Source organism: Nicotiana attenuata, unplaced genomic scaffold (assembly GCF_001879085.1).
Source record: "Nicotiana attenuata strain UT unplaced genomic scaffold, NIATTr2, whole genome shotgun sequence".
Classification (NCBI taxonomy): Eukaryota; Viridiplantae; Streptophyta; class Magnoliopsida; order Solanales; family Solanaceae; genus Nicotiana; species Nicotiana attenuata.
Genome location: NW_017677343.1, coordinates 6,049 through 18,139, shown reverse-complemented (window position 1 = coordinate 18,139; position 12,091 = coordinate 6,049). Strand labels below are relative to the sequence as shown.

Genomic DNA, 12,091 nt, shown 5'->3' with positions numbered 1-12,091 from the left:
TTTCCTCGATTCGGGATTCAAACCGGTGACTTGGGACACCATAAATCTCCCAAGTGGCGACTCTGAACTTCTTAATAAACGAATCCCGTTTCGATTGTCCTTTAATTGGAAAAACTCCTTGTATTACTCCTCTTCCACGGGGTGTAGTAGCGAAAAAAGGAGGTGTGACATATATAGCAATAGATTTATCGGTCTCAGCCTTCGTCTTCTCAGATTTGGTTTTAGCCTGTACAGCTTCAGCCTTAGCCTGTGCAGCTTCTGCCCGGGCTTTAGCTAGCTCGGCCTCCAACCCCTCGATTTTCCTGGCCTAAGCCAGACCCTTCGCTTCAACACCTTGGATATGAGCTTCAGCCGAGGCCAGTTGGGCTGTAACAACTTCCTTATCGGCAGCAAGTTGATCCATGTTCTTCTTCCACTAATGACAATCAGCCCGAACTTGATCTACCTCGCCCCGGAGCTGCCCAATCATATCAAGCTTTTGCTGCAGCTGAGATATCGAGGTATTAACCTCCGAAGTAGGGCCAAGAAGGCCGAACTTTGTTAAAATTGTAGTTACCTGTTCATCTAACTCGGACTCGCTTTTTTGAGCTTTGGCCAATGCGATTCGGAGATCCTTAAGCTCCTCTTCCTTCTGGCTACAGAGGAGCTCAGGGCCTTCTCTTTACCCGAAACCTTCTTGAGCTCAGCCTCACATTGGCTAAGCTCAGCTCTAAATTTCACGATGGCCTATAAGTGGAATGGAGACATATCATTCAAAAAAAAAAGGAAGAAAAATTTACAATAAAAGGGCAAGTCCTTACCCGGGAAAGGAGACGTTGAGCCTCTTCAAAAATGGAGGATGCATCATTAAAGTTGTTGGCATCCTCAATCCCAGCGTAGCAACCCTAAAAAGGATCGTCCTCGATAATCTTATTTGGGCCGGGCATACGCAGAGCGTTGGCTTCTTCGATTGCCCCCTCGGAATAAGTTGGCAACGAAAGGGAGTGACCCGTTGTCGCGGCCCCGAGATCTTCTCTCGCGGAATTCTCATTAACATTGGGAGACTCAGCATTTACCCTCTCCGGTATAGTTGTTGAAGACGGAGGGACAATCTCGACCTCCGGGGATGCAGGGGCCTTGCCCGTTTCTTCCTTTGGGGCATCCTCACGACGGGACGAGGTTTCCAGTTCGGAAGGCTTGGCGACCTCGACTGGCTTCCCGGTCCGAGTCACCAGTGCCGACTCTTCATCATCATTTTCTTCATCATCCGGGGAGTCATGGGCCGAGTCTGCGCCCGTTTGAGCAAATCTTCTCTGTAGCCTTCGAGCGGGGGTTTTCTTGTCTTGAGGGTCTTCGAATTTCGAGACCCTTTTTCTTTTGTTGTCCTTCTCGGACTTCGGATTTGAAGGCTTGGTTTTTTCCCCAGGCGGAGCTGGCCTCATCTCGGATGCATCGCCAAGGCCTGCACGGGCAAGCGTGAGTAAGTAAAAACGCCGCCGATGTATGGAAAATATTGAAACTGTTGAAAGGCACTTACCGTGGTTCTTGGCCTCCCACTGGCCCTTCGATAATTCACGCCACTTGCGCTCATCATAGGAAGAAGTGGCAGCTAACTTTCGGACCCAATCCTCGAGGTCGGGCACCGCTGGGGTGCCCAGGCATTAGCTGCCAAAAGAAAGATAGAAGCGTTATGGAAAATGGAAGTAGAATATGAATAGATACGGGAATACGGACTCCACTTACGGTTAAAGTTCCACCTCTCCGGGAATGGCATTTTATCTCCGCGGATGACGTCCGAAGTTCTTACTCTAACAAACCGGCTCATCCAACCCCGATCTTTGGGTTCGTCGGTACTGGCAAAGAAGGCTTTCGTTGTTCGGCGTTGCAGCTTGATGAGCCCTCGAAATAACTGGGGCCGATATAATCGAACCAGGTGGCTGAGGGTGAATTCCAAACCCTCGGCCTTCTCAGAGAAATACCGCAACATGATCACGATACGCCAAAAAGAAGGGTGAATTTGGCCGAGGGTGACTTCATACGTTTTGCAGAAGTCAATCACCACCGGGTCGAGGGGACCCAATGTGAAGGGGTAAGTGTAGACACTTAAGAACCCCTCCACGTGGGTAGTAATGCTTTCGCCGGGTTTCGGGATCTGAACCTCGACCCCATCTCCCCAGCCACAGTCCTTCTTTACATCCTCGACAAGCTTCGTCGTTATCAAGCTAATATATCGAGACGCGTGTTCGCATCGACCTGGTACGTCGGAGGGATTCTCAATACTAAAGTCCTTCTTAATAATGCAAGGACCAGGGGTGATCTCCTCAAGTGTTGGCGGCACCACCGGTCTGGCCGGCCGGGAGGCAGAAGAAGACGATGTTTTGTCCTTTTTGGGGACCATCTTGGAAGTTTTGGCCATGGTTGTAAGATAAATAATACGGGTGCACAGGGATATGGTGTTTCCGGCAAGAGCTTGGCGTTTTTCTGGCGCTTAAAGAGGCGGAGGAAATGGGTGATTGGAGAAGAGATGAAGATGGGAAAGCGGTGAAGAAAGAGTAAAGTTCTTTACTTAGAGGAATCGCCTCATATTTATAGAAGGGCAACGACGGTTCGGCGGCATTAGTGGCCGACCAATACTGGCATGCATTCAATGTTTTTAGGGAAGTGGACCGACGGGACGTTTCGGTCACTTCGAACGCTTGCATCACAGGGATGACATCATCACGAAGGACTTCGGAAATCCAAATCGTTTCATATCATTTCATTCTAAGCAACGCGGGGACTATCTGTATACGGTGGAAATTGGAGTGCTCGATTTCAAAGACTGGATTACACTCCGAGTCCAAGTTCTGGAAGACTCAAAGTAAGAATCAAGCCCGGCCCGGATGGACGCACCTCGAGAAGCAAATCGGGGACCCGTCATGATCTGCCTCGAGGGCAGTACAATTTCGAGGACACTCAAGAAAGAGCGGGAATTTCCAAGAACACGTGGGTCAGGGTATAAAGTAAGGGATAAGATTTGTACGAAATAGTACAAGTCCGTACTAGGTTGTTATACAGCTGTACCAATAGAATTCTTTACCATAATTAGGAATCTACCATATTAGGGTTTTCCCCTTCTATATAAAAGAACCCCAATTTTTGTGAAGCATATCTCATTCTCTGCAATAGAACATTCTACTCTGCTTTTCTTGTTTACCGTGCTCAACAATTATTCCTCAGCTTTATTGTCTTTACTTTATTGTTCTTGGCACACTTCGAGGCCCCTGAGATAATCGAGCTCGAGATCCTTATTGCTCTAACAACACTGGTTTGGTTCATTAATTATTCTTAGTTAAACTTAATATTATTTGTACATTCACTAGTATTAGAATAAATCACATATCTTTAAAATCATAAATCATATTTAATTGTTACTCACATTTTTTGAGGTAAACAACCTCCTTTGGTATATTTCTCTTATATTGTCTGATTTATCATTGTTCAAGTTTTGTTTTGCTAGCTTCCACATGATACCTTATTTTTTCGATCCTAACAGATATTCAGCCAAAAAGAATCACCTCTATTATGACGGCCATTGATCTGTCAAGCAACCATTTTGAAGGTGTAATTCCGAAAACACTATAAAGGATCTTGGCTCACTTTGGCTACTCAATTTATCCCATAACAATCTCAGAGGTGATATTCCAAAGGAACTGGGACAATTGAATATGCTTGAAGTGTTAGATCTCTCCTGGAATCGGCTCACAGGAAATGAAAAGGGGATTGACAAAACTAAACTTTCTGGCAGTCTTAAACCTCTCTCAGAATCGTCTTGTTGGACCGATTCCTCAAGGTCTACAATTCGACACATTTTCAAATGACTCGTACGTTGGCAACCTTGATTTATGTGGTCTTCCTTTATCAAAGCAATGTGGAACGAGTAATCCATCGCATGTTCCTCAACCATTGGAGTCCGAAGAAGAAGAAGACGAGTCATATTTTGTTAGTGGATTTACTTGGGAATCAGTAGTCATAGGCTACAGTTGTGAACTTGTTGTTGGAACTGTTGTGTGGAGCTTCATGTTTAAAGGTGGTAAGCCTAAATGGTTTGTGGAGTTTTTTGAAGGCATCATTCCCGACAAGAAGATAAGGCCAAAGAAGAGAGCTCAGAGACGACGAACTTAACTGGAAAAATCCCATCAATATAAGTATGCTTTAGTCTGTGTTTTAATTTGTTGTCTAAGTGAATTTCTCTGTTTGTGTTTTTCTCTTTTTAATTTTTTGTTTATTATTTTTATATGTTTGATAGCAACTTACTTGTATGTGTTATTTTAGCGTTGATGTTTGTTCAAGTTAAGTTACTCTGATTCAGTGTTAAAAGGTAAAAACTGAAGTATAGACAGAGAGGAAAAGCACTAATAAATATGTGATAACATCATGTTACTTCTCCTTTGTTTCTTGTCTGCAATATAGTTATAGGTTCTGCAATTGTTTTTGACAGGAAGATCAAGTAGTAGCTCCAATAGTTTAGTAGCAGAACTTTTTATTTAGTATTCTGTAGCTGCAATTATGATCAATTTTATACAGTAACTCCATCTGTTCTATTTTAATAATATTGGGTGTGCGAACAAAGTCTTACATTAGTAGCTGAAAAGATTGGGAGCCTACATATAACGTGTAGGGATCTCTTAATGGTGTGAGGTCTTTTGAGGAAAATCGTGTGGGCTTGGCCCAAAGCGGATAATATCACACCATGTTAAGAGAATCATTGGACCGGTTTAGCCTAACAAGTAAATATAATTCTAGCATTGGCATTTACGGAATCAAGGAAATCCTATTGCAGAAGCATGTAGTCCCCGTGCGTAAAGTATTTCGCGTTTACGCATGATCCGGGGAAGAGTCGCACCCCAAGGGGGTGTAATGTAGGCAACCTACCCTGATGTAAGTATCAGTGACTAATTCCACGGCTCGAACTCCTGACCAATAGGTCACACGGAAACAACTTAACCGTTTCTCTAAGGCTCCCCTTCCTACGGAAACATGTAGTAGACATAAGATATATCAAGCTTTATCCGCAACAACTTGATCACAAGAATCTTGTATTGAATCGTGAGAACGAACAATGATTCTTTCAGATGAAAAAAATATGTCAAAGTAGAAATTAATAACATTGTGTCAAAATCGTGAGACCTCACATCACATGGGAAAAGACTTCTTAATCTTGACTAGCAACAATGTTCCACACTAGACAAGAAGAAAACACAGATCCAACTACGGCTCTGGTGTGTTCCCTTAACCAAGCCACTAGCAACTTATACTTCAACAGGCATGCGGTCAGAGCCCTGGTACATCCCACGGCTAGGGAGCATACAGATTCATGTTCTATTTCACTCTTCGATGAGGATTCTTTTCACCCTTCACGGTTACTTTAATTTGCTATCGGTCGTTCAGGAGTATTTATCCTTGCAATATGGTTCTTGTTGATTCACACGGAATTCTACGTGGCCCGTGCTACTCGAGTCAAAGCATCACAGCTTATATATTCTCAAGGCCAACGAAAAATCAGAAACCCCAAATTTTGCAAAATCATTAGGCCGCTTTAAATATATGCATGAGGAAGGGAAAAAGAAATGTGATAAATTTTCAATCTTGTATTTCTTAAATTGGTCTAGCCAGAACTCCTAAATTGTTCGTGCACTATCATTTCTTAAGGAAATAGTGTTTGAATCATCCATGTGGGTCAACCCATAATTTATATTCTAATAAATAATTATATATATATATATATATATATATATATATATAATTATATATGTTTTGATGTTACTTTACTCATGTGTTAACCGCTTTTTGTTGCTATTTGGTGTTAAAAATGCCCAACATGGTTTAATTATTGGATTTATGACTAATTGAGTTGTGTGTGATGATTTAGGGTGTTTGGAGAGCAAAAATATGAAGAAAAGATGCTCCAACTAGAGGAGAAAAGGGTGGATGCGTCGCATCCAATCTTGGAAAGAAGGCTACTTGGTGCCCCTTAGCAGTGAAGTCGGCCCATAGCATCCCCATAGCATCCGCACCTGGGCAAAGCTGAGATGGAGGAACAAAGGGCGGATGCGAAGCATCCACCCTAACATGCGAAGCTGAGAAGCGGAGGACGAGGTGGATGCGAAGCATCTACCCCAACATCAATCCCTGAAGCTGAGTCGAACTAGGAATAGGAAAACTTTGGCCCACGACTTTTGTACGCAATATATAAGCCAAAAACACCTCTTTTAGGTCATCTAACATATTGGAAATCAAGAAAAAGCCACGACAAAGCTTGGGAACCACGGAATTCGTCTTGATTTCTTACTTTTTCCTTCTTTTATTGATTTTTATGTATTCTTGGGAATTACTTGAAATTATTACTATGAGCATGTGTGGCTAAGAACCCTATTGTTCTAGGGTCAAGGGTGAAACATGAATGTTGATGTTTGAAGTTTAATTTGATGAAGTTGATTTTATCATATTGGGTTGTTTATTTAATTCTGTTTTTAATTATTTCGCTGAGTAGCTAACAGTGAAATACTATCTACGAATCTAGAGTTGAACTCGAAAGTGAGAATTCTAGATTGCATATAGAATTAAATAGAGCAAGTTCTTGAACCCGGGCACTGGGGAACGGATTCACAATTAGGATAGAAATATACCTAATTGTCTTGATTGGTTGAAATACATGAAGTGTAAATGCATTCTTGTTGATCTTAATTCCATAGACATATAGGCATTAAGTTTGCTTGAATAGGCGAGTAAGAATTTGACAGATTCTTATGAGTAATATCAACCCTGTCAATCAACAATCCAGATAAATCAATTAGTTATTTTAAGCCAAGAATGCAATATGATTGTTAGCTAACCCGTGACCCTGGAATATTCTCTCCTACTGATTGTTATTTGAAATTGCTATTGTTTCGGTTGATTTTTAGTTCATCCATTGCTTGATAATTTTAGGTAGTAAATTAGTCACTTCTATATTTTGTGGGAAATCTCTTGAATCGATAAGTTAATTGAGTTTGATTCAGTCAATAGTTAATCACAAGTCTTCGTGGAAACGATACTCTACTCACTACTTTATTACTTGACGACTGCATACACTTGCGTGAGTGCGTTTGGCCGCAACAAGTTTTTGGCGTCGAAGCCGGGGACTTAGAAATTAGCTACTTGACTGAATTGAGCTTGTATTAGTTATTTATTGAAGTTTTAATTTTTAGTTTACCTTGTTTGTGTTAACGCAGGCTCTTCTCTTGAATACAAAGGAATAGAAGTGCAAACAATCTCCTTCCTCTTGATCCTGAAATTGAACGAACACTTCACAGAGTGAGGAGGGAAGTCGAAGCTAGAACTAGAATAGAAGGAGAGTTGGACATCGTAGTTCAACCACAGCCAATAGAGATGGCAGGTAATGAAGAGCGTGCAGTGATTGAAGCCGCAAGGCCCAGCCTAGCTAATATGAATCATGCTGTTGTGAAGCCTGAGATCACAAGCCATTTTGAACTCAAATAGTACATTGTACAACTGATTCAGTCCTCATGGCAATATGTGGGCCTATCCCATGAAGACCCGCAGAGGCACATCCAGAATTTCCTGGAAATTACGGATACTTACAATTATCGGAACGTTTCCAAGGACTATGTCAAGCTGACACTTTTCCCCTTTTCACTGTGGGGGAAGCTAAGAAATGGTTGCAAAAGGAGCCCGCGAACTCAATCCACACTTGGGATGATCTAGTAAGAAAATTCATAATCAAGTTTTTCCCCACTAAGAAGACAAAGTCATTGAAGAGTCAGATTCTTGGGTTCGAACAACGGGATGGCGAGACATTTCGTTAAGCTTGGGAAAGATACAAGAAGCTACTCTGAGACTGCCCGCATCATTGTCAGACTGATGAGGTATTAGGTCACACTTTTATTGATGGGCTAGATGAGGCATCAAAGATAAATCTTGATTCAGCTTGTAGGGGAGTTGCATGGTGAAACCGTATAGTGAAATCCAACTCTTGCTAAATAACTTCACTGCTAATGATCATAATTGGCAAGGAGATGGGGATTCACGAAGGGCAATTAAACAGGAAGCAGCCGGGTTGATTGAGCTTGATGACTTCTCAGCCGTGAGAGCTAATATAGCAAAATTGGCAAATCAGATGAATAAAATGACAATGCAACAAACACAACAGATGCAACATGTACAACAGATGTCTATTTGTTGCGAACTATGTGGTGCCAGTCATATGAGTGACATGTGCCCACGAATCCTGAATCTATATACTATGTGGGGCAACAAAGCAGAGGTCCAATGAATCAGCATGCACAATACGGGAACACTTACAATTCAAATTGGAGGAATCATCCTAACTTCTCATGGGGCGGAAATCAACAGAATCAAAATCAGTATAGGCCCCAAGGAAATTTCAATCAGCCTCAGAAGCCACCCCAACAAACAGAAGAGAGTACGAATGACTTGTTGAAGTTGTTGCTTGACAATCAACAGCTCGGGACCGATTTTAGAAATCTTGAGAGGCAAATGGGGCAGTTAGCGGCAAATCAAAATACTAGACCTGCTGGAGCTCTCCCGAGTGGCACTGAGCCTAATCCTAAATCTCAAGTCAATGCGGTTACCTTGAGAAATGGAAGAGAATTGGAAGAAGTTCTAGAGAAAAAGAAGTATACAGCTAGACCTGAAGGAGAATTAGTTCCTAAGCCCGTTGAGGAGAATAAGAAAGAAAAGCTAGAAATTGTGACAAGGCCACCACCTCCGTTTCCACAAAGACTTCAAAAGCAAAAAGATGATGCTATATACAAGAAATTCTTAGATATTTTGAGCCAAGTGCGTGTGAATTTGCCATTGGTGGAAATTTTGCAGGAAGTGCCTAAGTATGCAAGGTATCTTGGGGATATTGTGGCAAACAAGCAAAGACATACAGGGTTTGAAACAGTTGCACTTACTGAAGAGTGCAGTGCTAGAGTTCAGAGTAAACTTCTTCCTAAGTTGAAGGATCCTGGGAGTTTCACAATTTCGCTGTCTCTCGGAAAACAAGAAGTTGGTAGAGCCCTGTGTGATTTAGGGGCTAGTATAAATTTGATGCCATCCTCTTTGTTCAAGCAACTCGGATTGGGCGTGCTTAAACCTACTACAATCACTTTGCAGTTGGCTGATAGATCACTAGTTATGCCAGAAGGTATTATTGAGGATGTGTTAGTTCGAGTGGGAAAGTTTATTCTTCCTGCTAATTTTATTGTTCTTGATTACGAGGCAGATGAGGAAGTACCTATTATTATGGGGCGACCATTGTTAGCTACTGGTGGAGCACTTATTGATGTTAGGGAAGGGAAGTTGAAGGTGAGAGTTGGCGATGAGGAAATCACTTTTAATGTGTACAAGGCACTTAATCTACCTAAGCATTATGAGGACTTGTGCATAATTACTGCGGTAGAACTGAAGGGGATAAAGCAAAGTCCTTATGCGAATTGTAGTGATTCGGATGGGACGGCTGAATTGGAGGAGGTGGTGTTGCAAGCTGAGTGAGTAAGGATGATTGAGAAAAGAGCCAGAGATAAAAGAGGAGACCTTCTGAGAGCGTGTAAAAAGGCTAGGCTTAATGGGAGAAAGAAGAAGAGAAAGCACCCAGCCTGAACAGAGTAGCAGTGTCGTGCCGCGACGTTAAATTAGGCACTTGTTAGGAGGCAACCCAGCTTTACTGCTTTCTTTTATTTTTGACTTTTTTTATTGTATTATTTTTATAGTGTTGTTTTATTTTGTAGGATTTTGAGCAGAGGGAGCAAAGCCATAGGAAGTGTGCAAAAGTGAGCCATGTGGTTGGAACTAAGTGTGGGGTGCCCGAACAAAGGATCATACTTGGGAGAAGTCTGAGTATCTTGTGAGCTGCTAATGCTTCGGCCTTTGGCCTACCAAGGAGTCTCTTTTGCCCTCTTGTTATTTACAGTGTGCATTGAGGACATTGTACAATTTTAAGTGTGAGGTGAGGAGATTGTTTGAATGATTTTCCGTGCTATCCTAGGTTAGTTGTAGTTTCTTTCTTAGTGTAGTAGTTTTTATGTAAAGAAAAAAATAATTTTTGAAAAAAACATTAAAAAATTTAAAAAATAAAAAAAATTGAACTTTTCCCGATGATGGATCTCCTAGACAGTTTTCTTGAGGGATTAAAGTCTAACCAAAAATACTAAAAAAATAGAAAAACATGCCTTTTATATTTCTTTTAGGTAGTAATAATCCCCTGTGGTTTTTCTTTGTGCATCAGTTCTTTTCCATGGGATGTATTTTGAACTGGGTAGTAGTTTTTAATTTTTTTTCTTTTAGAGTAGATTAAGAATTTAGAGAATAAATGGAGGAAGGATGATGAACTTAGGCGCCTTTGACTTGTTTGATAGTAGCATAATTAGGCTTTGGCATGTGTAGTATCTTCCTATGATTTGAAATTATTGATGATGCCTTGCTGAGTTGGATAACATGTTTCGTGACGCTTATTTCTCGTTTACTTGACTTATGTTCACTTTGTTCTTAATGCTTAATATCTTGTGGCTCCGTGAATACTTACATTATTAGAGAGTCGGAATGGGACCGTCCATAGTGAGTCATGTGCCATGTGTGGTGAGATTTTTGTGTAGTCTATATATTGTACTTGTGTCTAGAACTTGCCCGGTATGTGAGTTGAAGCGAAATTTGAGGTGATGCTCAATTTGAGAAATGATTTTAGGCTTTCTTTGGTCTTTTTGAGCTTAAATGCTCATCACAAATAAGATATATCCCTAGTTAACCCTTTTGAGCCTATATACTTTTATTTGGCACCCACATTACAAGCCTATACCCTTTTTTTATTCTCAATTGACATTATTTTGATCCTTTTACCTCTTAAAGCACTTTAATTGTGAGATGAGCGCTAAAAGAAGTAAGAAGGAACTAAGTGTGGGGTGGCTTTTGAGTGGAACCAACGAAAGGAAGAAATGTGCACTTGTTTTGTAAAATAATACACCACTAGCGGAAATTGAAAAAAAGTTGTTGGGAAAAAAGAGAGAATAATCTGGAAAAAAAAAAAAGGAAAAATAGAGATGAATAAATTGTTGTCTTGTTCTGGCTAATGGGTATGAATTAAAGTAGTGCTTAAAGAAGAAAAGAATATTTTTGGGGGTAATATTGTTTGTGAAAGTGAAGCGGATTGAAGAATTTGCGCTTAAAGTTTATCATATGATGTCTTAAAGTGCTTAGGAGGTTGAGTTACTATTACTAAATATATCCTACTCATCCCTTAGCTCACATTACAACCATAAAAGTCCTAATTGATTTTAGATCGAGTGAGCCAATATTAGTAGAGATTTACATTAAGGGCAAGCCTATGGTACCAAGTGCATGCATATGACTTCTTTGTGAGAGTGAGCGGAGTTTCTCTGAAATAAGAGTCCTTAAAATATATTTGAGAATTTGATTCGAATGTGTGGATTCTTCTTATTCTTTTTGCTTTTATTGTGAGGGCACATGGTTTTACGAGGGATAGGTAATTGTATTGGGAAAAAAATAAATTTATATATTGAAGATGACGTGTCATGACACGTGGATTGGTCAAATGGTCAAAACGTGGTAATCAGTTAGGAGGCACGAGCCACAACAGATGCGTGAGAGAAGATACTTAAAGGCACGAGCTATTATTCAAATGAAATGAGACTCGTACCTGTTCGAGTCATTTAAAGCTCATGAATCTGATAGCGTAAAAGAGTCCAAATTCAGCATTAAATGCCAAATACGTTAGAGAATTTGTATTTAATAGGAATGATTGAGTAACGTTTCTTTTAATGTCATTTATTGCTCATAATTGCCTTATTAAGACAAAGGCATTACACTTTCTCTTAGAATTAACTATAAAAGGAGAAGGACTCAACATTTGTAGGACACGAAATATCATCGAGATTATACTGAAATATATACTTATTCATTGCTTTATTGTTGTTCTCAAAGTCTCTCATTTCTTTATTATCAGTAACCTGATTTCTCTCTTAATTTCTAGCTTTAACCAAATATTCAGTTTTTTGGTTAAACAAATTGGTTCCGTTACCGGGAATCTGATAATCTATTCTTTTTAAGTTAC

At 40.5% G+C, this 12,091-nt stretch overlaps 2 protein-coding genes across 2 annotated transcripts; both read left to right on the top strand.

Moving 5' to 3' along the window:
* The first annotated feature begins 3,729 nt into the window (after positions 1-3,729).
* On the top strand, positions 3,730-4,143 carry LOC109221377 (receptor-like protein 2). The gene has a single exon (XM_019385861.1). It carries the CDS (start codon positions 3,730-3,732, stop codon positions 4,141-4,143), a length of 414 nt encoding a protein of 137 aa, XP_019241406.1.
* Positions 4,144-8,289: 4,146 nt separating this feature from the next.
* On the top strand, positions 8,290-9,519 carry LOC109221376. The gene is made up of 3 exons (XM_019385860.1): positions 8,290-8,928; positions 8,989-9,172; positions 9,251-9,519. Exons 1-3 carry the CDS (start codon positions 8,290-8,292, stop codon positions 9,517-9,519), a joined length of 1,092 nt encoding a protein of 363 aa, XP_019241405.1.
* The last annotated feature ends 2,572 nt before the right edge of the window (positions 9,520-12,091 follow it).